The sequence below is a fragment of the Mustela nigripes genome, chromosome 3 (genome assembly GCF_022355385.1).
Source record: "Mustela nigripes isolate SB6536 chromosome 3, MUSNIG.SB6536, whole genome shotgun sequence".
Classification (NCBI taxonomy): Eukaryota; Metazoa; Chordata; class Mammalia; order Carnivora; family Mustelidae; genus Mustela; species Mustela nigripes.
In genome coordinates this window covers 58,042,255-58,068,432 of record NC_081559.1, presented here as the reverse complement: position 1 = coordinate 58,068,432, position 26,178 = coordinate 58,042,255, and the positions used below count along the sequence as shown (strand labels likewise).

Below are 26,178 nucleotides of genomic sequence, written 5' to 3'. Positions count from 1 at the left end.
AGCAGGGAGAGTGGCAGGCAGAGGGAGAAGCAGGCTCCCTGCTGAGCAGGGATCCCAAAGTGGAACTTCATCCCAAGACCCGGGGATCATGACCTGGTCCACTCAGATGTCCCTGATTTAGATTATTTTTGACCATTCATTGATATCATTGATTTCATTTAACGTATTCCTGTGATAATGCTCACACTAAATATCTCAGAAATGTTGCACACCTGTGAACAACTTTGATTATTCACAATTGCAAAATGGCAGGGTCAGAGTACAACAAGTAAGATACATCCATATTCATTCTCTTAGCTTATAAAAATGGTCATTGAAATCTGTAATAAAACTCAACAAAGATATCACCTACAAACTATAACATCTATGGCTGGTTTTTGTTGTCATAGACATTATGGACAGATGAGTAACTACATCAAATGAGAAATACCTGAAGATGTAATTTATTCCAATAATGAATGCAATCTAAGAGGCATACTTAGGGTCAAATAGAGAAGTAGAGGAATCACATATGCAAGACAAATTGGTAAAGCTGCCCTTCACCAGAACAGACTGTTATTTCATTAAAATATTTTAAATATGGTAAAGAAAGTTACAATCTCAGCAAAGTGTATTATTTTAAGCCATGGAAATAAGATTTCAGAGTTTAGGCTCAGCCAAGTGCAATAAATACATTAATTAAAAAGTAAAAATTTAGTTCATTTTAAGCTCAATGCGAGACAAACATCTTGATTATAGACAATAAAAATTACAACTTGAAAACATTATCTTAATGTTTGCCTGTACAAACGACTACAGTACAGGTGAAGTAAAATAAACATCAATCAATGTTGGTTAGGGCACAATGATTTACATTAAAATAGATGTTAAAATATACCTTTAGTTTATGCTCTTTTCTGTTGATGATGACAGCTGTAATCTGTTGGTCCATAAAAATAAGAATAGTACAAAGCAGAGCTGGGATTATGGCAGCTATTACTGTCCACCATGGATTTGGACCTAAAGGTGTAACAAACCAGCCACGATCATCTCTGGTAGGCTGCAAGAAATAAAATGATGTATATCATTAGTAACTGGATTAATGAATACCTAATTGAATTAAATCCTACAGATGCTACTAGGAAAGCCTTAATTATAAATTGATATGCTAAGTGAGCTACATCTAACAATAATAGTCATATTTATAAACCATTTATAAGGTACAAGGCACCAGTCTGAGTACTTTAAATATTTTAACTCATTTTTTTTTCTTCACAACTCTCTAGGAAAGGTCCAGATAATAAAACTAAGGCAGAGCGAGGTCCAGTAAATTGCCCAAGGTCCCAAGGGTAGTAAGAGGTGGAAACAGAATTTAAACTCTGACAGATTGGCCCCCAAATCTATGTTTTCGATCAATACCTATAGTATATAAAATAATATTAATATTTACCATTTACAGTTGGCAAATTTATTTACATTTATAAACAGCACATTGACAACTATGTATAACTCTTATTTTAGATGGGTTCACAGGCCATTATGGGAAAATGGCAAAAAGACACTTGGTGATATCAGGAGCTCTGGGAATGGTTCTAAACATTGCTGGTGTCTGAGATGAGCCCCGGAGGAATTCATTTTGACATTCTCTGAGAACCTCCTGGCCCTTTTTGACAGGTGAGAAAACAAGGCTCAAAGAGGTTAAGTAACCGACCCAAGGTTACATACTTCGTAACATGGTCAGAATACTATTCCAGACCTAATTTTATCTCTTTTTCAAAGCCTCATCCGCTGTGCAATTTTGCATCAAGATAATGCATTTTCCTTAAGTTTCAAAATGTTTCCTTATCTTTCAGGAGTGTTGTATACGGATATTCCTACTGGAAAAATTGACAGAAATTTTTTTCAAGTGGTGTCTAGATTCCATTTTCATTTTTTTCCTTTTTAATATAAGACCAAAATTTTAGTCATATGGGCATTTTACTGAATGTCCATCAATCTGTATTCCTTGTATTTTCATGAAAACCTCAAGTACTAGGATTATAGCCATCATCTAAATGAAGATAAGGCCTAGAGATGGTGAAATAGATTATATATGCTATGATAACTTCACCTTGAAAACACTTGGTACTTGTAGTTTTGGAGACGGGATCCCAATGGCATAGTCAATTAAAACCATACACAGAATTGTAAGAAAGACAGCAAAGTCACTCACTATGGATCGAACCTAAAAATAATGAAAATGCTTGTCACTTAAAGAACTATAAATAGTAAGAAATACTTAAGAACATAATCCAGAATCACAATTTATAGTCACTTTATGACATAATATCTTAATATGATATTTTATACTTACTATAATATTACCATTAGCTCTGTCAGACCCTGAATATCTATTTATGTATTCTGTTACTAAGATGGATATGCACTTAAGCTTTCTGGAATGAGGCAGTATATAATAGCTACAATGGTGATTGAGCTATTTTCAGTATTTAAAATGTAAGTTTACTATGAGCTCAAGTGTGTGAGTATTTACAACACAGAATAAGATTACATGGCTAGAATCTGGCTGAATTTTAGTATTCTTTCTTCCGCAGGTAATATTTTAATATGATAAACCTAAAGCACAATAAAAGTATCTATTTATAGTGAAGAAGCATAATATTTCGGCTAGTTTATCTGGGAAGTTGAGTAGGGCAGCAGAGACTGTGTACAACAGAGTGGGAAAATTTAAAAGTTATTCTGTGTAAGCCAGTATTTTTTCCCTCTTTACAAATTTTAATTCCAGTGTAGTTAACATATAGTGTTATATTAGTTTCAGGCATACAATATAGTGGTTCAGCAATTCTGTGCATTACTCAGTGCTCATCAAGATAAGTGTGTGCCACATTGGGGAGGGTATGTGCTATGGTGAGTGCTGTGAAGTGTGTAAGCCTGACGATTCACAGATCTGTACTCCTGGTGCTAATAATACATTATACGTTAATAAAAATTAAAAAAATTGAAAAGTGTATACCAGTTTTTAAAGCCATTTTCCATTTATAAAGCCATCTTCAAGAAAAAAATCCTTATTACGATCAACAACAAGGTATGGCTTCTTATTAGGATGACTTTATGACACATACACCCACACAAAATGCAGGAGATTATTGTTTCAACTTACCAAAAAAAAAAAAATTGTATCAAACAAACTGAGCTTTGCAGGGGAAGGAATTAATCTTTCACCTTAGGGAAGGGAGAGGTGACAAAAACAGAAGTTTCCTCTAGAAGAAACAGTTCTTACAACATTTTCTTAGAGTAGAATTTTGATCATAATCTTTAGCTCATCCCTAAAAAGCTTGTTTTCTTGTTTTTTTTCTTTTTCTTTTTTTTCTTTTCTTTTTTCTTTTTTTTTTTTTTTGGCTGAGTAAGACATTATAGGTGTTACTTTGCAGTGTTAAATATTGAACTAAGCTGTTTCTCTGTTTACTTTCCTCTCCAAATATGCAGATGCAAACGTGGTGGGTTAGGGGGAGGGACTGACACTTTAAAAACGAAAAAGAGAATAGTGTTCCAATGAGTCTTGCAGGGGCTTTCCCAATTAGAGAATGTAACAGTGGCTCCTATGAGGTATCTGTCAGGCTGGAATAGTTCCCACTGTTCACTGGGCAAAAAAGTGACAGTCAGTCATGCAGTGTGTGCTTCTGATTTCCCAAAGTGTACGTGGGAGAGTGGGAGTTTTTTGCAGGGATCTGAAGTTAGCGTAAAAGCCCAGAGGGCATGTGCTGTCCTAGCACCTGTATCACAAAATGCTTTCTCTTCACCTCTCCCCGCCGTACCTCACTCCTAAGCTGGCAGCTCCTTCTCTCTCCCTCTCTCTCTCTCTCTCTCTCTCTCTCTCACACACACACACACACACACACACACACACGGCCTGTTAGTAGCTCTTCTGATGGCAGCAATTGCAGTTTCTTTTGTTTTAACACACATATGACTCTATAACATGCTTTATGTGGGTTTATGTTTGGATCAGGAATATTCTAGTCAAAGTACCTTGGTTGGAAAATAGCGGCTAGTCTTGAACTGCTTCAGGGTGGCTGACAGAGTAACTGTGGAGAAGAACAGGATCACTGACCAAAACAGGACATCCGGTACATAGGGGTGATCGTGGCCACAAGCTCGTCCAACATATTCTCCGTGCAATGAATTGCATTCCTGCCAGAGGAAATAAAACAAATGGAGCTAGTTGAGAAAGAAAAGGACATATTTCTTTTGGAAACTAATGTCTGAAGATCATCTCTAGTTGACATGTGAAGCTCTTCATCTATGGCTCTTAATGATTTAATAGACATCCAAGTGAGTTTTATGAATTCCATTTGGATAGGTAGAGAGCAATACTGGAGATTTATATTACGTTAAAATTGAACATAAATGCTTTTAGAATTTTTGCTCTTCTCAAGTTAAATTTAAATCTATAAAACTAATTGATCTGGGATGCCTGTGTGGCTCAGTTGTTAGGCATCTGCCTTCGGCTTAGGTCACAATCTCCGGGTCCTGGGATGGAGACCCGCATCAGGCTCCCTGTTCGGTAGGGAGCCTGTTTCTCCCTCTCTCACTCTCCCTGCTTGTGTTCCCTCTCTTGCTGTGTCTCTCTGTCAAATAAATTTAAAAATATTTTTTAAAAAAACCCACCTAATTGATCTACCAATCAATGTATATCTAACCCCATATCCATTAAGTTCCTAACACTAGATTTATTGAAAATATGACATATGTGATAGTGAGTGGTTGCTAGGGTCAACAACAAGACATTTAAATATATCATCTTAATTAATTTCCACATCAACCCTAGGAAATAGGGAGAGGTCATTATTTCTATTTCATGTTTGAGGAAACAGAGACATGGGGAAGTTAAGTAATTTGCTGTAGCCTCATAGCTGCTGGGCAGCAGAGCTTTGGTATAAACATGGTGCCTATGGTGGGAGTATTATTGCACATTAAAAAAGAACAGTGATATCATAGAATTATCTAGTTCAAAAGCTATTAAGAAAGGTGAAAAAGGCAACAAAAAAACCATGATGTATTCCTACTAGAATAAAATTGGGAGTCAAAGATACAGCTTAAAATTAGATTACAGAACAAAAGAGAGGAAGTTACTACACAAGTAAAACAAAGCTCATATTTAGTGTGACTTCTCATTTTTTACTTTTTTTCCCCCTCATATATATTTTTATAAGCCCCTTAAGTATCATTCTAATTACTACCTTAACCATGAGGTGGCAGCAAAGGCAAAAAAATTTCTTTCTCCAAGAAAAACTGAACATTTTAAACATTAATATTTTGGAATGAAATTTAAACTTTGGTTTCTCTTATTTTATACTAAAGATTAGATTACTGAAATTTTACTTTTTTTCTTTTCTTTTTTTTTTTTCAAAACAAAAAATCATTATCTAAGTGATCTGGTGACCTCATTAGTAGTACCTGAGATATTCTGGACATAAATAGAAAGTAAATTTATTGATAATCCTCCTGTACCTTCAGAAGATTTTAGAATAGATCACAGATAGCCACATTTTTATCTAAAAACAAACCAACAACCAGTAAAATCTGTTTGGGGCAACTACCCCTAAGAGTAGGATTCTTGAAAAAATAATGTTAGCTTACCTTATAATTATCTAAAAGAATTGTCCCCTTTTCTAATCTAGCCCCAAATATCTTCCTTGCAAGGTAAAGTTGAGTTCCAATTATCCATATTAAGCTAAGACAGAGCACAATAACTTGGTTAATTAAAAGACCAAAGAAATCAAAGAAACCTTCACAGCCGTAATTATGGTTTTGGTTTTCTTTCACTCAAAACTCTTAAAAAATAAAGTATCCAAAGTGAATTTTTGCATTCTTAGTCTTTTCTCTCTCCTCTGTCCAGAGATGCCAGAAGAGCAATCATTAAGCAAAGTAATGGTTAGGTAGAATGGCAAAACACAAAGAGGAACTAGAAGCTCCAAGGCAAACATTATCTGCAGACTTATGTCCATCTTTGGTCTTTTGGGTAGATATGAAAGTCTTCTAAATATTCCTTGGACTTGGCTGGGTCTTGTTCTGAATTCTTAAGAACATAGATGTCACTTAAAGGATCATTTAACAGTTATATAATTAATAATAAATTGCCAGTGCTTGCCTTACTACTTGAATTCAAAGCAAATTTCAAAACAAATTTGTTTTGTTTTGTTTTGTTTTATTCCTGGGGTGGGGGAGGGCAGTATGTTATTTAAAAAGAAAAACTGTGACCTACAAAACCCTACATCTATTTTCTGGTTTATACTCCGAACACACACACACACACACACACACACACACGCACATGGACACCGGTCCTGAGATTCAGGAGTGAAAACCAAATCTAAATCCTGTTCCCCTTTTTGAATCTGACATATGGTTTCACTTATAAAAATTTAAAAATTGTGTTGACAATTATCTACTAATTATTCTTCAAACACATTCTAAGTTTCAAATTTATAAGTTTATAAAAATTTAGTTTGATAAGACATACACTTATTTTGTTAATAAGAATAAGAAATCAAATTTGGCATTAGTATTTTCCCCCTCATGTATGTAAAAGCTAACTATGTAATTCTGAGACAACTGCTAGTTAATTGCATGTGAATATTTTAAACCTTGCCTAGGAGTTCCTTATAATGACTGATTCTGAGATACTTTTAAATATATTTATTTATAAAAATCTAGATTTATATAAAAAACTTACATAGTCTAGCTTGCCATAAAAGACCTCAGTTAAACATTATTCATAATATGAAAATAACTTATGTGTCTGTAGATGGATGAATGGATTAAGAAAATGTGGTATAAATATACAATAGAATATCAGTTACCCTTAAAAAAGAAGAGAATCCTGTCATTTGCAAAAAACATGAATGAACTTGAAAGACATTGTGCTAAGTGAAAAAAGGAAGACATGGAAAGACAAATACTTCATGATTTTACTTATATGTGGAATCTAAAAAGTCAACCTCATAGAAGGAAAGAGCAGAGTGGTGTTTACCAAGGGCTGGTGGGGATGAAGAAGAGAAAATAGAGAAATATTGGTCAAAGGGCCCAAAGCTTTAGTCATGTGTAATGAATAAATCTGAAGAGCTATTATATAACATGATGATTATGAATAATAATACTGTGTTATATGGTTGGAATTTGCTAGGACAGTAGATCTTAATGGTTCTCACCAAAAAAAAAAAAAAAAAAAAAAAAAGAGAGAGAGAGAGAGAGAAGAAAAAGAATGGGGAAAAAAGGAAAATGTTAACTGTGAGGTGATGGGTATGTTAACTAGTTTACTTGCGGTGATCATTTCACAGTGTATACATACATCAAAACATCATGTTTTACATCTCAAATAGATATAAATTTTATTTGTCAAACATACCTCAATAAAACCAGAAAACAAAATGAACCAAAACAAAACATTTGCATTAAACAGTAAATTTGTGATATAAAACTCTTTCAAAATAATCATTAAATGTTTATTGAATGTTTACTATGCATATAGCAGTGTGGGAGAATTAAAGAAAACTAAAATTCTTCACCTTTGTTGAGTTAGCAAGATGTAAATTATAATTCATGAGATATGTAACAATTCAATGAAAACTTTTCAAATGAATAATATGTAAGGTAAATGTTCTATCACCAGTTTTATAAAACAAGTTATAATAGCCATTAGCACAGTGTTTCATTAATAAAATGCTGGTGATTATGCTGGGGAAAAAACCCAGCATAATAACTGAGACATAAATTTAATGGTCTTCATCGACTTAAAAATTACAAGATTTTTTCATTATGTAGCATTCCCTTTGGTGATAAAGGCTATTTCTGGTCAAGATTAGCAATTATCCATTGCAAAAACTGCTTTTAGCTTATGAAAAATAATATGAAAATTTCTGCCAGAATGTTAACACCTACTACAGAACTTAAAAAAACAAAACGTGCAAGATTTGCTTTGATTGCAAAATATTTTTTACTGTACTTCGCTTGACCCTAAAACTTTTAACATCTAAAAATTAAGTCATGACTAGCCAGATCAATTGTGCTATTAGTCTCCTAGAAGTTTATTATTCAGGATTTGCCACATTGAATGAATACTATTATTTAAGAGTAAATTATTAAGAGACTATACAACACATAGAAAAAATTGTCATTTTAAATGATCTAGAGATAGGATTATTGGGTTTCTGCATTGAAGAGGACACACAAGATGTGGTGCACAGGCAAGAGGCTCTTTAGGCATATTATCTTTACAGTTTACACAAAGGGAATATAAATGGAAGATACACTGCAGAATAGATGAACCATGATCCCCTGCCTAAATTCTGAGCAACTGTAGCATTCTTTCTTGCTCAACATTTCTTTTGTTGGTCCATTTAAAAAGCTCTCTGAAAGGAAACGGTCTGTTAATATCATTTTTCCAGGTAAAAATAGATGGAAAAGAATAAATATTAATAATAACAGAAAACATAAATAAATGAAAACTTATTCCAGAGAAAATGATTAAGATAAAAAATTTCATAAAATATAGGTCAAGAAAGGATTTTAAACCAAGGGCAAGTAATTTGATTTTGATTCTGAAAGAAAATATTTAATGGAGAAAATTGAGAAAATGAGCAATAGGTCAAATGCTCTTATAGGAATCATACTTAGAGTTTCGTGATATTTGTACAACATAAGAAGATTTCTGTGTTCCATTAACTGACTCATTTGCTAAAATAATATGTGTTTCACAAAATGAACTGGAATTCATTTAATGTTATACTGATGGTTAAAATAGGATTTGAGCATATAGAGGTAAGTAAAGTGACAGGAGTCTGGATTGTAATGTTTATAACTAGAAGAGTCAAATCCTAATACTACTAAAATCAGAACATTCAATTTCTACAATTATGAGATTAGATTGAACAGAAGAATGCAAATAGAAATGGAGAAAGAGGTGTACTATAAGAGATTAGGAAGAATTGAGAAATGCAGCTGTGAGGAGGGAGAAAAATGAAATCACAAAACAGAGGAAGCCAAAATTTTTAAAAGGTACAGGATTTAACCCTGATAGGTGAAAAATCATTACCATTCATTTTTTTGAATGGAAGATAAAAAGAAAATGTAAGTTAAGAATGCTCTTCCTGAGGAAGTTACCAGAATTTTTTAATAGTGAATTTTTTTCCTTCCATGGACTTCAATATTTACACTGAAATATTAACAAACATCCCCTCCCCCTCAGCATATTCTGAACAGCTGGAGCAGCATTACAGAGTGAAATAAAAGTGTTCTGGGTTCTTTACACTGAAGACCGACTTAGTTCTGCCATATGGTTTCATTTAGGTCAACACCAATTATTTAATGTGCTTTCAGTTAATCTTGTCATATTATGATTGTTTTTCGAGTAATTGAGGCCTACTAACTACTAGTAAAACTTAATAATGAAAGAAAACCCCAGTTTACTAATGAAAACCTAAAAATGAAATTAAAATTAAGACAAAACCACTACTTTTATAATAAACAGCCATTAAAAATATTATTGCCTTAGTAATAATTCATTCAAAATGTCAACATAAGCCTGTATGTTTCACTTACCGATACAGTTAGGTTCTCCCAAATTATGTCAGAGGCAGAAATATTGGACTCCCTCCATTCCTTCAATGTATCATTGCTAGGATTATGTGGTTCTACACAGTTACACCTGAAAAAGCAAAACAGTGTCTTCTGTGAACTAACTATCTTTTTGTCACTTTACTCAAAATCAATATGTGATGGGTTCTTCTTTCCCAGTCATAACTTTACCCTAAACTCCAAGACACAGTATTTCCAGAAAGCAGAACAGATATATTCTCAGGACATTAGACTACTCTATAGTATTTTCTCTAAGGAAAGAGGTCATTCCTCTTCTGTTCCAATGACAGAAAATGTCCCAATGACAGAAGAGTGTCCCAATGACACTCTTAAGAAAAGTGTGGGTTAGAGCCCAGGGCTTTTGGGGCCTTTGAAACCAGGATGCCTTCTAGCTTTTACCATGACAATTTGCACCTAAATTATAAATTCTATGGAAAAAATGAAAAACATCCAAACCTATTATTATAATTTATTTATTTTTATTAATATTATACAACTATATCAATTAAAGTTGTAGTTACTTAATCTGTATTCTAAAGGTCATTTATAATTTTTCAAATCCTGGATATCTCAGGATATACTACTTTTTGTGATGAATGACAGTGTTATTAAAAAAATCAACACATAAAACTTTTTTGAGTACCTACCACATAGAAGGTAACATAATGAATGCTGGATGGGCATAAAAGCAGAGACAAAATGCAAGAGTTGGGCAGAGTGGTATTATTACGTAACAGAAAGCAGTTTTTGCACTCATGGTTCTTTATAACTTTATAAATAAGTCAGAAGAAGACATCAGCAAAGATGACCAAAAGATTAATGTTCTCAGATGTTAACCTCAATTTACAGTTTCCAAAAATTCATTCATAAACTATTTGTCCTTCAGAAAGCATTTTCTTACAGAAGCATTTTATAAAAATCATGGTTGGGCTCCCAGATTAGCCCATATACAATGCATAACTTGAAAGTTAGGTGGACTGCTGTTTTAGTGGTATTCTTCAAACCGTAGGTTCTAACTACCATTACTAACATTATTTCTATAGGAAAATACCATACAGTTTCTACTTGGTAAATCCCTCTGCTTAAGCAATACTCTCTTGTGTCTTCTACCTCAGGAATTTGGTCAGCTCTTCCTTACACTATTCATTCATGCTTCAAAGAATATTGAGGTTCTATTACTGCAAGAAACTCTATGTTACTTGGGCAACACAAACAAGCATCCTTCCTTCTCTTACTAAGGAAGATTAGAAGATTCTTTAGCTGGGCTCACTTGGGACTGTGCCTCTAGTAAGGAAAAGGGTTCAAGTGAGAAAGCTGGTGATAAGGGTTTTAAGAGATAGGATATGGAAGCATTAGCTACTATGGGCAGCTACAGTAACCTCCACAGTAGCAGAGAGAGAAGCCATAGAAAAAGGAAAACAGAGGAACTTGAGATAAGTAATAGACATACATTAATGCAATTTCCTTAAAACTATGGGTTCCTAAATCCCAAACTGACTATACATAAAGCTCTGTTCTTTCCTGGCTGCCTGGCCATGGGAAGATCATTCAATCACTCTAAATATTGGTTTTCAACTGCAGTAAAAGATTGTTCATTAGAATCCCAAAGAGGGTCTGGACTAAGACAAGGGCTCCTACTAAACAAAGAAGTGTAGTAAGAGATGAAGCTGAAAATGTGGAAACTAATTAAGAGTCTGACTATATACACTTGATCCCAGAAATCCTCCTTCTACTACTACATATAATTCATCCCTTCTCCAGAAAAGTTACATTTCCTTCAACAGAAAGAAGGCGAGAGTCCTCCAGAATCTCCAGTCAGGCTGATTAATAAGGTCTTCTGCTGTACAAAGCCAGTTCATAAAGACTAGGACAGTGGCTGTTATTTCAGATGTGTCAATCCCACCACAAACTAACGAGACACATGAAGAAACAGGGAAACATGGCCTAAACAAAAGAACAAAATAAATCTCCCAAAACTCATCTTAAAGAAGTGGAGGTATATGCATTACCTGACATAAAATTAAAATAACCATCATAAAGATACTCAAAGAGCTTAAAAAGACAATGCACAAATAAAACAAGAATATGAACAAAGAAATAGAAAATACTAAAAAGAACCAAACAGAAATTTTGGAGCTGAAAATACAATAACTAGATGGACAAATTCTCCAGAGCCGTTCAACATTAGGTTCACTCAAGAAGAAGAAAGAATCAGTGGACTCAGAGACAAGTCATTTGAAACTGTCCAGTCAGAAAAACAAAAAGAAGAAAGAATGAAAAAGAATGAAGAAAGCCTAAGAAATGAACCTAATACCATTAAGCAGACCAATCTAGATATTATGGAAGTCCCAGAAAAAAAAAGAAAAAAAGAAAAAAAAGAAAGAGAATAAGGAACAAAAAAGCACACTTAAAGAAAGGGAAAGGAAACTGACATTCAGATTTAAGAAGCCCATAGAGTTCTAACCATAGTGAATTCAAAGAACTCCACACTGAGACACATTATAAGTAAACTCTCTAAAATCAAAGACAGAGAATTCAGAAAGCAGCAAGAGAAAAACAATTCACCATGTGTAAGAGAACCCCCATAAGAGTTTCAGTGGATTTTTCAGGAAGACTCTGCAGGCCAAAAGGGAGTAGGATGACCTACTCAAAAGTGCTGAAAGAAATAACTACTAACCAAGAATGCTATGTCTGGCAAAACTGTTATTCAAAAATAAGGAGAAATAAAACCTTTCCAGATCTGGGGAGCAACAACAGCAAAACACACACACACACAAACAAAACAAAACAAAACAAAACAAATAACTGAGGGACCACCACTAGACCTGCTTTGTAAGAAATGCTAAAAGAAATCCTTCAAGTTGAAACTAGCAGACCCTGAACAGCAAAATGAGAGTATAAAGCTTGCTAGTAAAGGTAAAATACAGACAAAAAAGAACACTGTAACTGAGGTGTGTAAAAAGTCACTTTTAATTCTGGTATAAAATTCTGGAATAAAACAATTAAAAATTATTATAAAATATGCTAATTGGTACACAATATAAAAAACATGATTTGTGACATCAGTAATATAAAGTGTGTAAAGGGGAGAAAGTAAAAGCAAAAAATATTTATGTGCAACTGAATTTGTTATCAGTTTGTTAATAGATTGTTATAACTATAAGATGCTTTAGTAAGCGCAATGGTGCCACAAAGAAAATACCTGTAGAACAAACATGAAAGAAAATTATGAAGGAATCAATGTCACTACAAATACTCACCCCCCAAAAAAGCAAAGACAGACAGAAAAAGAGGAAAAGAGGGACAAAAACTGTGAGAAAGCAAATAATAAAATGGAGTAGTAAATCCTTCCCTATCAAGAACTACTTAAATGCAAACGGATTCAGCTCCCCAGGCAAAAGGCACAGAGTGGCTGAATAGGTAAAGAACAAGATCCAGCAAATGTGTCTAGAAGAAACTTTGCATTTAAAGATACACATAGGGTGAAAGTTAAAGATATTCAATGCAAATGGTAACCTAAAGACAGCAGGGAGCGGGGCATAATTATAACAGATAAAATAGACTTTAACTCAATTATTGTAAAAAGAGACAAAGAAGGATATTATATAATGATAAAAGGGTCAATCCACCAAAAATACATAACAATTAAAAATGTATATGGACCTAACAGAAGAGCACTAAAATATAGAAAGGAAATATTGACAGAATTAAAGGAAAAGATAAACAGTAATAATATTAGGAGATTTCAATACTTCACTTTATTTATTTATTTATAATTATATTTATTTTTTAATTAAAATTTTAATTTTAATTCCAGTATAGTTAACATAAAGTTTTATATTAGTTTCAGGTGTACAATATAGTTACTCAACAATTCTATACATTACTCATTGCTCACCATGATAAGTATACTCTTTAATTCCTATCACCTATTTCACCCATCCCCCATCCACCTTCCCTCTGATAAACCATCAGTGTATTCTCTATATTCAGAGACTATTTCTTGGTTTGTCTCTCTCGTGTTTTCTCCCTTTCCTCATTTGTTTTATTTCTTAAATTCTCAATACTTCACTTTAAATAATGAATTGCATCCAGACAGTAGAGAAATAAGGAAACAGAGGACTTGAACAACAATATAGACCAAATGAATGTAACAGTATATACAGAACATTTCAGTCAACAGTAGCAGAAGACAGTTTTCTCAAACACATAAAGGATATTCTCAAGAACAGATCATATGTTAGGTCACAAAAACTAGTCCTAACAAATTTAAAAAGAATTAAATCATACTAAATATATTTTCCAAATATAATGTAATGAAACCAGAGAAGAGTAAGAGAAGGAAAATTGGAAATTTCACAAATACATGGAAATGAAACAACACACCCTTGAACAACTAGTGTGTCAAAGATACCAAAAGCAAATTAGAAAACATCTTGAGACAAATGAAAATGAAAACACAATATAAGAAAGTTTATCAAGTGCAGAAAAGCAGTACTAAGAGGGAAATTTATAGCAATAAATGCCTACATTAAAAATGAGGAAAAGTCTCAAATCAAAAACCGAATTTTAAACCACAAGGAACTAGAGAAAGAAGAATAAACTAAGCCTGAAGTTGGCAGAAGAAATAATAAAAATCAGAGCAGAAGTAAATGAAAGGAACTAGAAAAACAATAGAAAAGAGCAATGAAATGGAGTTTGTGTTTTGAAGGTCAATAAAATTGACAAACTTTAAGCTAGACTAAGAAAAAAACAGAGAAGACTCATAATTGGAAATGAAGGAGGAGGCATTGCAATTGATGCCACTGAAATTAAAAGTTATTAAGAGATTACTATGAGCAATTATACACCAACAAATTGGATAACCTAGAAGAAATGGAAAAATTTTTAGAAAAGGCAATCTACCAAAACTGAGACATAAAGAAATAGAAATTCTGAACAGACCTATAACTAGCAAAGAGATTGAATCAATAATTTAAAAATTTCCAAAAAAGGAAAAACCCATGACTAGGTGAATTCTATCAAACATTTAGAGAAGAATTGATATTATTCCTTTTCAAACTCTTTCACAATGCCAATGAGGAAGGAGCATTTCCAAATTCATTTTATGAGCCCAGCATTACCCTGATACCAATGCCAGAAAAATATATTATAAGGAAAGAAAACTGCAAGCTCATATCTCTGGTATATATTTACACAGAAATCCCCACCAAAATACTAGCAAATCAATTTCAACAGTGCATTAAAAGGTTCATACATCAAGACCAAGTGAAATTTATCCTTGGAATGCAAGGGTGGTTCAACATACAGATATCAACCAGTGTGATATACCACATTAATAGAACAAAAGATAAAAACCATATGATCATCTTATTAGATGCATAAAAAATATCTGATAAACTCAACACCTTTTCATAATAAAAGAACTTATCAAAGAATAGAATGAAATTATCTCAACATAAAAGCCATATATGACAAGCTCACAGCTAAAATCTTAGTCAATAGGGATAAACCAAAAACTTTTTCTCTAAGATCAAGAACAAGACAAGGATGCTCATTCTTGCCACTTTAATTAAATATAGCATTTAAATCCTAGCTGGAATAGTTAGATAAGAAAGAGAAATAAAACTCATCCAAACTGGAAGAAAAAAGGAAAATTATTTCTGTTTGCATATGACTATAATCTTATATGTAGAAAACGCTAAAGATTCTACACATAAAAAAACTGTTAGAATAAATGAATTAAGCAATATTGTAGGATAAAAAATCAACATATAAAACTCAGTTGAGTTTCTACAAACTAACAATGAACAATCCAAAAAAAAAATTAAGGAAACAATTGTATTTACAATAGCACCAAAAGGATAAAATACTTGGAATAAATACAACCAAAGACATGAAGGACCTGCACATTTAAAACTACAAAGCACTGTTGAAAGAAGTTAAGGACATTAATGACAAGCTACACATATGTTCATGGATTGAAAGACTTAATGCTTTTCACATGCCCACATTACCTTAAGTGCACTATAAATGTAATGCAATTCCTATCAAAATCCAAATGGCATTTTTTACAGAAATAGAAAAATATAATCCTAAAATTCATATGAATCCACAAAGGATTCTAAATAGTCAAAACAATGTTGATAGAAAAGAATAAAGTTGGAAGATTTATACTTCCTGATTTCAAAACATATTATGAAGCTGGAATAATCAAACAGTATGGTACTGGCATAAAGACAGAGTATAGACCAATAGAACTGAATAGAAAGCCCTGAAATAGACCCTCACTTTTGCAGTCAAATGATCTTCAACAGGATAACAATACTAAAAATGGGAAAAGGAAAGTTTCTTTAAAAATGGTGCTAGGAAAACTGGATATCCACATACAAAAGAATGAAATTGGACCTCTGTCTTATACTATATACAAAAACCAATTTGAAATGGATAAAGACTTAAAAGTAAGACCAGAAACTATAAAACTCCTAGAAGAAAACAGGAGAACAGCTTTATGACTTTGGGCTTAGCAATGATTTCTTGAGTATAAAACAAAAATCACAGGCAACAAAACCAAAAATTGGCAGTGGAACTGCATCAAACCAGAAAGATTCTACATATCAGAGGAAATAATCAACAGAATGAACAGGCAAACTAGGGAATAGGAGAAAATGTCTGCAAATCTATTTGATAAGTTGTTAATATCCAAAATATATAAGGAGTTCCTACAACTCTTTATATATAAATAAAATATATATACATAAAACAAGTAACTTGATTTTTTAAAAAAATGGGCAGGGGCACCTTGGTGGCTTAGTTAGTTGAGTATCTGATTCTTGATCTCAGTTCAGGTCTTGATATCAGTATGGTGAGTTCAAGCCCTATTTGGAGCCTACTTTAAAAAAAAAAAAAATGGGCAAAGGACTTGAATAGACTTTTTTTTTTTTCCAAAGAAGACCTACGATTGGTCAACAGCTATGTAAAAAAAAATACTAAACATCATTAATCATCAGGGAAATGCAAATCAAAACTACAATGAAGTATCTCCTCACACCTGTTAGGATGACCATGATAAAACAAACAAAACATCAGAAAAGAACAAGTGTTGGTGAGGATATGGACAAGTTGGAACCCTTCTGCCAATGTTGCTGTGCGGAATGTAAAATGGTGCAGCCATTACAGAAAACACTATGCAGTTTCTTCAAAAAATTAAAAATAGAACTACCCTGAGTATTTATCCAAAAGAATCAAAGCCAGGATCATGAAGAGATATTTGCATTTCCATATTTATTGTAGAATTGTTCTCAATAGCCAAAAGGTGGAGACAATTTAAAAGTCCATCTACAGATGAAGAAAGAAAATGTGGAATGTACATTCAATAAAATATTATTCAGCCATTGAAAAAAGAAGAAAATCCTGTCGATATGCTATCAGATGGATAAACACTGAGGAAATTATGCTTAATGACTAAACAGAGTAGAACAAATACCTCATGATTCCTCTTATGAGATATCTAAAGTAGTGAAACTTATAGAAACAGAAAGTAGCTTAGTGGGATTTTAGGGGTGGGGGAGGAGAAAATGGGGAGTTGTTCAATGGATACAGAGTTTTAATTATGCAATACAAAAAATTTCTAGGGATGCCTGGGTGACTCAATCAGTTAAGCATTTGTCTTCAACCCAGGTCATAATCCTGGGGTCCTGGGATCGAGTCCTGTGCTGGACTCCCTACTCAGTGGGGAGTCTGCTTATCTCTCTCCCTCTGCCTGCCACTACCCCTGCTTGTGCTCTCTCTCTCCCTCTCCCTCAAATGAATAAATAAAAATTCTATTAAAAAATTTCTAGGAATGCCTTGGTGACTCAGTTACTTAAGCATCTGCCTTTGGCTCAGGTCATGATAGCAGAGTTCTGGGATCGAGTCTCACATCAGGTTCCTTGCTCAGCAGGGAGCCTGCTTCTCACTCTGCCTGTTCTGCCTGCAGCTCTCTCTGACAAAAAAAAAAAAAAAAAAAAATCTTTAAAATTTTTTTTCTAGAGATTTACTGTGCAACACCTGCTGTACCATATACTTAAAATCTTAATAAGATTCAACAGGATAGAATTATTGAATTATTGGAAAGCTTGAATACATTTCAGCACAGAAGCAAGAGAAAAAGAAGGCAGTCAACAATTCCAGGAAAGATAAAAGGTTTTATAAGCAAAGCATATTCCTAAGAGGAAGAAACTAAAATATGGAATGATTTTGAGCAGCTTATGAAATGTTAAAAAGAAGAATTCATTTGACCATGATGTTAACAGCATTGCTGGTTTTTATCCTTCACTATATATCTGGGTTATTTTATTTGTGGTAGTCCTAAGGCTTAACACATACACCCAGCTATTGGGCTCCACTAATTGCTGGCTGATTGCTCTATTGTTTTTGACAATAACCTGAGGGCATACATTGCTCTGGTGATCTGATTCAATTAAATTTTAGCTCCTCTGCAGTTGAGGTTATTGTTTGAAATTTTCCTGACCCTGGAAGGGCTCTTTTAGCTGTCTAATTCCCTGGTTTTCTCTGGTACATAAGGCGGCCTATAGTTTAGCTTGTATCTCATATACAGCTACCTATTACCTCTTAATTGCTTTCCACCAAAACTTCCATTATTTTTGACAGTACATTTAAGCTGTGCTTCAAATAAAACCAGTCCTTTTTGAGAGAATGTTAGGATCCTTCCTGGGCAAAATCTCTAAGGTTTGGCTCCAGAGCTAGGGACAGGGAAAATGATATGCTTTTTTCCGGAGAGATTTCCTTGCTTTAGGAGCAGGGACTGGGCAGCGGCAGCAATCAGGGTCTATGCCTGGAGGTGGTACTTCTACCCTTTGGGTGGGTCTGGGTGAATGAAGAAAGTCCCAAACTCTTGGATGCTCCAACTCAGTACTTAGCTTTCATAACACATGCAGGGGGCGGGGAATGGAATGATAGCGCTGGCAACCTACTCTTCTTGAGAAGATATCATTGCCCCCACCTGGAGGCTAGGAGGAGAAGGAGCCCCATAGTCTTGGCTATATTTGCCTAGAATAAGCTTCCGTCATATTGAGCTGGGATGGACTTAAGGAGGAAGAAGGTTGTGGCTCAAGTTCTGCAGACTTGCTGTTCTTACCAAGATATAGTAGATTTTCTTTAATAAGTGTTTCTTAAATAAAAAATAAATAAATAAATAAGTGTTTCTTTGCTGTATACTCTTAAGACATTTTCCACAGATTTTCCATTATTGTTTTTAAAAAAATAAAAGATTTATTTACTTATTTAAGAGAGAGAGAGAGAGCGAGCATGAATGGGGGGAGGGGCAAAGGGAGGGGAAGAAATCCCAAGCAGATATCCCACTAAGTGTGGAACCCCATGTGGCTCCATCCAAAGACCATAACATCATGACTAGAGTCAAAACCAGCAGTCAATCACCCAACCAATCGAGCCACCCAGGAGCCTCCATTATTGCTTTTTGAAATGTTTTTCACCAGTATCGTTGTTCCACCAGAGCTGCTTATACCCCTGTTCTGGAAGTATCTACTCAGAACATTGTTTTTTAATGGGATAGGAATCATGATAACATAGGAGCTATAGAGAAGGATATGTAATTATTGCACATTACTTAGCTCTAGAGTGAATAATATATGGAAACAACCTAAATGTCCATCAATAGATGAATGGATAAAGAAGATGTGGTACATATATACAATGAAATATTACTCAGTCATAAAAAGAATGAGATCTTGCCATTTGTAACAACATGGATGCACATAGAGAATACTGAGCTAAATAAAATAAGTTGGAAAAAAAAATACCATGTATTTTCACTTATATGTGGGATCAAAAAAAGAAAACAAACAAGCAAACAAATAAATAAAAAGCAGAAACAGATCCATAAATACAGGCAACAAACTGATAGTTGTCAGAGGAGAACAGGTTGGGGGATGAGCAAAATAGGTGAAGGGGAGTGGGAGATACAGGCTTCCAGTTATGGAATGAATAAGTCCTGGCAATAAAAGGCACAGCATAGAAAATATAGTCAATGGTATTATAATAACGTTGTATGGTGACGTATGGTAGCTACACTTGTGGTGAGACAGCATAACATTCAGATGTTAAATCACTATGTTGCTTACCTGAATCCAATGTAACATTGTATGTCAACTATACATCAATTAAAAAAATAATAATTTGTGAAATGTACTATAAAGAATTTTAGCTTCTGAAGAAGGTAAATAAAAGCCATACCTTGAATCTGGGTGCTTAAAAAAAAACTTTAAGAAAATGATGTTTGAGCTGAGATCTACTAAAAAATGAACAAAATTAAGTAAGAAATGGTATGGTTAGGGTGGTAGGGGTTGTGGACCAGAGAGAGCAAATAGCAGGTGGGAAGGCCTGAGTCAGGGAGCAGACACAAGCATAGAAAGCTTAGTGCAACTGAAGCATAAGGGGGAAGGGAGAAGAGATTGAAGCAAGACTATGGGATAAGTTAGGCCCAGACTGTGTAGCCTGAGTGCTGAGGACGCTCACAGGTACTCTGGATGTTAAAATGAGAATAAGAAGCTTTTGAAGGAGTTTTTGAAAGAATTCTTATTCCTCTATTGCTGTGGTTTTTGGTTAATGTTGGTTATGCCGTCCTCGTATAAAGCCCATATCATTAGTTGAAAAGATCAGATCTAGGCATATCTAGAACAGTAGCTCAGGCTCTCACAAAATGGCATTAAAGGAAAGTACTTGGTTCACTGTTAGGTCTTGAGGAAGAGTCAGTCCATGGACATAGTAGAGAACTGTGGTAGAAAAGACCTTGCATTTAGCACCCACTAAAGGGACGTGTAGGGGCAGATCAGGTGATCCTACAGTTCTGGAGCCACCGCAGATATCTATGTTATCATGCATATAAGAGCTGCATGTTACTATAAGACATCATTTCTTAACCCCAAGAAGAAATTCTATGACATCCGAAGACAAATTTTTTTTAATTTAATTTCTTTTCAGTTTGTTTATGCACCACACCCAGTGCTCCATGCAATACACGCCCTCCATAATACCCACCACCAGGCTTCCCCAACCTCCCACCTTCCGCCCCTTCAAAACCATCAGATTGTTTTTCAGAGTCCATACTCTCTCATGGTTCATCTCTCTCTCCAATTTCCCTCAACTCCCTTCTCCTCTCCATCTCCCCATGTCCTCTGTGTTATTTCTTATGCTCCACAAATAAGTGAAATCATATGATAATTGACTCTCTCTGCTTGACTTCCAGTCCCGTCCATGTTGCTACAAAAGTTGGGTATTCATCCTTTCTGATGGAGGCATAATACTCCATAGTGTATATGGACCACATCTTCCTTATCCATTCGTCCATTGAAGGGCATCTTGGTTCTTTCCACAGTTTGGTGACCACGGCCATTGCTGTTTTGAACATTGGGGTACAGATGGCCCTTCTTTTCACTACCTCTGTATCTTTGGGGTAAATACCCAGATCGGAAGAATAAACATTGTTAAAATGTCTATACTGCCTAGAGCAATCTATACTTTTAATGCCATTCTGATCAAAATTCCACCGGTATTTTTCAAAGAGCTGGAGCAAATAATCCTAAAATTTGTATGGAATCAGAAGACACCCCGAATTGTTAAGGAAATGTTGAAAAACAAAAATAAAACTGGGGGGCATCATGTTACCTGATTTCAAGCTTTACTACAAAGCTGTGATCACCAAGACAGCATGGTACTGGCATAAAAACAGACACATCGACCAGTGGAACAGAGCAGAGAGCCCAGATATGGACCCTCAGTTCTATGGGAAAATAATCTTCGACAAAACAGGAAAAAATATACAGTGGAAAAAAGTTTCTTCAACAAATGGTGCTGGGAAAACTGGACAGCTATATGTAGAAGAATGAAACTCGGCCATTCTCTTACACCGTACATAAAGATAAACTCAAAATGGATAAAAGACCTCAACATGAGACAGGAGTCCATCAGAATCCTAGAGAAGAACATAGGCAGTAACCTCTTCGATATCAGCCACAGCAACTTCTTTCAAGATATGTCTCCAAAGGCAAAGGAAACAAAAGTGAAAATAAACTTTTGAAACTTCATCAAGATCAAGAGCTTCTGCACAGCAAAGGAAACAGTCAACAAAACAAAGAGACAACCCACAGAATGTGAGAAGATATTTGCAAATGACAGTACAGACAAAAGGTTGAAATCCACGATCTATAAAGAACTCCTCCAACTCAACACACACAAAATAGATAATCATATAAAAAAATGGGCAGAAGATATGAACAGGCACATCTCCAATGAAGACATACAAATGGCTATCAGACACATGGAAAAATGTTCATCATCACTAGCCATCAGGGAGATTCAAATTAAAACCACATTGAGATACCACCTTACACAAGTTAGAATGGCCAAAATTAGCAAGACAGGAAACAACATGTGTTGGTGGGAATGCAAGTTGGTGCAGCCACTTTGGAAAACAGTGTGGAGATTCCTCAAGAAATTAAAAATAAAGCTTCCCTATGACCCTGCAATTGCACTACTGGGTATATACCCCAAAGATACAGATGTAGTAAAAGAAGGGCCATCTGCATCCCAATGTTTATAGCAGCAATGGCCACGGTTGCCAAACTGTGGAAAGAATCCAGGGACAAATTTTATTTTATTTTTTATTAAAGATTTTATTTTTATTTATTTGACAGAGAGAGAGAGAGAGAAAGAGAGCACAAGCAGGGGGAGTAGCAAAGGGAGAAGTAGAAGCAGACTCCCTGCCGAGCAGGGAGCCCCATGTGGGGCTTGATTCCAGGACCCTGAGACCATGACCTGAGCCCAAGGCAGATGTTTAACTGACTGAGCCACTCAAGTGCCTCCAGGGCCAAATTTTAACATGACTGACTGTTCCATATTTAATGGAGATACTCAGACACTGGTGTAGGGACTAAAAGTTTACAGTAGAGCTGCCGGTAGCATGTCTGAAATAAGATCACTACCTATTTTTTTAAAGTTAAGAACCTAAAGTATCAAAGGGGAGATGGGGGGAGGGAGGGTTAAATGGGTGATGGGTATTAAGGAGGACACTTGTCCTGATAAGTGCTGGGTATTATATGTAAGTGATGAATCACTAAATCCTACACTTGAAAGTAATATTACACCGTATGTTAACTAACTGGAATTTAAATAAAAATTTGAGGGAAAAGAAAGTAGAACCTAAAGTAGTCGCACTGACCGTGGATCCTCCAAATGCAAATTTAGAGATTACCCCTATGGTAGCCTTCAAAATATCCAGTTTTGTCTACAATGCTGTGTTCAGAATCTCTGGTTCCAACTTCACAATTGTACCAGGATTAGATGAAAAAGCAATAGTGGAAAAGCAAGGATTATGGGCCTTCAAATGTCTTGCTACTGTTTTGCTCATACATATATGAACCTGCCAAACTCTGTCTATAAATCAGTTTAGTGGTAAGGGGGAGTGTCTTCCCATGATGGGAAATCCCCCAAGTTGAACTTTCTGTTACTCTGCATTGGGAAAAAAAAAAAAAAAAGCCCAACACCATAGGAATTTGATAGGAAAACATTTTCATACTCTGAACGTTTGTTAAATTTATTGATGATAAAAGGAAAACTATAATGCCAAATAGGAAAAAAATACCAAATTTCTTGGAGGAATAACATAATAAGAGAGAATTAACATTATAGTAGATGTATACATTTACGGGGAAAATATATATGTATGTGCGCACACAAACATATATTGAATTTCATCTGAAAGGAAGAATTTTATTTAAAAGGAAGTTTGGAACAAAAACATTTACTAGCCCTTTGATCCAGTTAAATTACTAATGAAAGGGCACATCAGTGGAGATCTGAGGTTATTCATTTGCATATGTTAGTGAAGTCACTGAACAAGCCAGCTCTTCTGGTATCTTACTTCACCTAAGTAAAAAAAACAAAGCAAATTGCTAGTTCTGACTCATGTGAATAATAGGCAAGTAAACTTAAGACATAACTGATTCTAAAATAAATTCTTCAAAGCTATCACTCATGGCTTTACTTTGGTTTACACTGAGAAAATTAATCATTTCAAAAGAAAAATTAGTCACTGCTTACAATTAAAGTACCAACATTTTTTAAAAAGGGCAAACTACAATGATGCCCTCATTTTCCTAGGGGACTTGTGGAATAACTTGGTGTTTGGGAACCAGTACCATAGTGTCCAGCTATAAGACTGACCCATCCATCCTCCACAAAATCCTGGCCAAATTTGGGTGCTGAGTGCCTCCCGGGATTGACCTCCAAGCCCAATTATCTGCATCTGGATGTAACAGATGGGCATTTTGTTCACATCACCTTTGGTGACCCTGTGGTTGAGTTTCTAAAAGCAGCTAGGCCAGGATCCTTTCTTTGACATGCCGAGGATGGTGTCCAGAATGGAACACTGGGACAAAGCCAGTGGTTGCAGTAGCCAATTAACCTACCTTGAGGACACAAAGAACCCTGGTGCTTTGATTAAAGACACTTGGGAGAATGAGATGAAGGTTAGACTTGCCATCAAACTGGGAACTACAGTGGAATGTTTAGCACCATGGGCTAATCAGATAGATCCAATCTCTTATGCCAGTGAAACCTGAATTTGGAGGGCAGAAATGTATGGGAGGTACAATGTCAAGGATTCATCAATGGAGGACCCAGTGTCCATCTTTAGAAAGAGGTCAGTGCTGAAGTGGGTATGATACAATCCATGACTATCCAGACACAGGTGCTAACATGATGGTGTCTGGCAGTGCTATCATGAGGAGTGAACACCCCAGGTCTGTGATTGACCTGTTAAGATACATTGGCTCAGAAGTGGCTCAGAAACATTCTCTTCATCAGTGCAAACTCAAGGAGCCAGATGTTTCTGCTCATGAAATTTCCCTTTTACTGGAAAACAAGAATGGTGACCACCAAATCATATTGCGTGAGGCAGTACTGCTCTCCTGAGCAACTCTTTTTTATTTTATTTTATTTATTTCAGAGAGAGAGAGCGCACAAACAAGGAGGGTAGCGGGCAGAAGGAGAGGGAGAAGCAAACTTCCCACTAAGCCAGGAGCCTGGCATGGCACTCAATCCTAGGACCCTGGGATCATGACCTGAGCTGAAGGCAATTGCTCAGCCCACTGAGCCACCCAGATGCCCCTCCTGAGCAACTCTTTATTCTAATGTCTAAAACCTATTCTGCAAAATGCTCTAGGGGGTTAGAAATTAGTGTGTATACCTATGTTTTTAGTGATGGACTTCAAAGATTACTGTGGTAAAATACACTGCTTTTACTAAGAGACTTGATTTTATTCTAAAGAATAAAAATATAGCTATATTAAGATTATAAACAGAAATGCAATGTATCTCTTCTATTGTCTAAAGAAGCTTTATTAGCTATTATGAAAAAATAATTTCATGCATTTTTTAAAAGAATTTTCTGTTGTTTACCATCTGTTTTCCAAAAGCAAAGGAAGTCATTATGTTTTTCCTGTTTCATGTCACTTGTGATTGTGTATATGATTGATAATATGAGTAAAATGGAACTTATGAAAAATCTAAGTTTGGATCTGGCTAGGTAGTATACCATAGTCTTCTTACATCTAAAACATCTATTTTTCCCTTTTTACTCAATACTTAGTACATAAAAATGTACTGAAGCCCAGGGCTTTTCAGGTGGTCTCTAAAAAATAAGCATTGCTTTTTATCAGGGTGATTTCTCAGCTTTGCTCAAGGGACAGATTTTTCAGTATTTTTCTTCCCCTTGTCTTTCTTAATGGCACCTACCATTCTTAACGGCATTAAGTAATGTTGTTGCCTGAGTTCTAAGTAGAAAGAAAATTAAACCTCCATTTGAAAATATTGAGTTGGTCCCTTTTGACCTATTTGACTTAGAAAATCACATAACCTGTGACTTTCTATTAACTCATTATACATCCAATGTAATTATAACAATTGTGTGGGGTTGTGTTGAGACTTGGAAGAGGTACCATAATATATGCAAAGCTTCCAGTACCATTCCTAGAATTTAGCACTCAATATAAAATACCTGTCATTATATAAGCTTGCTATGTGGGTTATAAAGTACTTTGATAAAATATTTAGCCTACAGATCATGGCTATGACTAGAAGAACAGGTATCTTTGTCCTCATTTAAAAGTGAGAAACTAAAGCTCAGCTGTAGGCTGGCACCAAGAAAAGGATCTAACAGGGCACAGGATTTCTGGTCTGTACTTCTTTTACAAATGGAGCCTTTGGGAGGTGGGGTAGGCAAAGGAAGCTTCTTTTATTTACCATTGTCTTATTTCCAGTCTAAGTTTACTCTGTAGCAGAGCAAGATGTCTGAGAATATTCTGGAAATATGGATACAGGCCCCAAGGATATCTATTTTGCAACTCCACGAAAGACCAGGTAGGTTAGGGGATGACAAGGTAGAACATTAATCCACAAACTAAAATATTTATAACTACACTCGAAGTTATATTAGAAAAACATATATGTACCAAAGATTTTATTCTTCTAAAAATTCTTGTTATG

At 35.0% G+C, this 26,178-nt stretch overlaps 1 protein-coding gene and 1 pseudogene across 5 annotated transcripts in view; one reads left to right on the top strand and one right to left on the bottom strand.

The window, feature by feature from the left end:
- The window catches only part of SLC4A10 (solute carrier family 4 member 10), a 161,517-nt gene that overhangs the window by 34,020 nt on the left and 101,319 nt on the right, over positions 1–26,178 (bottom strand). For all 5 annotated transcript variants that reach the window (XM_059394076.1, XM_059394075.1, XM_059394077.1 and 2 more), the window contains 4 exons: positions 9,580–9,685; positions 4,009–4,170; positions 2,090–2,203; positions 878–1,039 (listed from right to left, as the gene is read on the bottom strand). In XM_059394076.1, the coding sequence (XP_059250059.1) occupies positions 878–1,039; positions 2,090–2,203; positions 4,009–4,170; positions 9,580–9,685 (544 nt within the window). The remainder of the gene's footprint in view (positions 1–877; positions 1,040–2,089; positions 2,204–4,008; positions 4,171–9,579; positions 9,686–26,178) is intronic.
- LOC132013329 (ribulose-phosphate 3-epimerase-like) lies at positions 22,685–24,606 on the top strand (annotated as a pseudogene).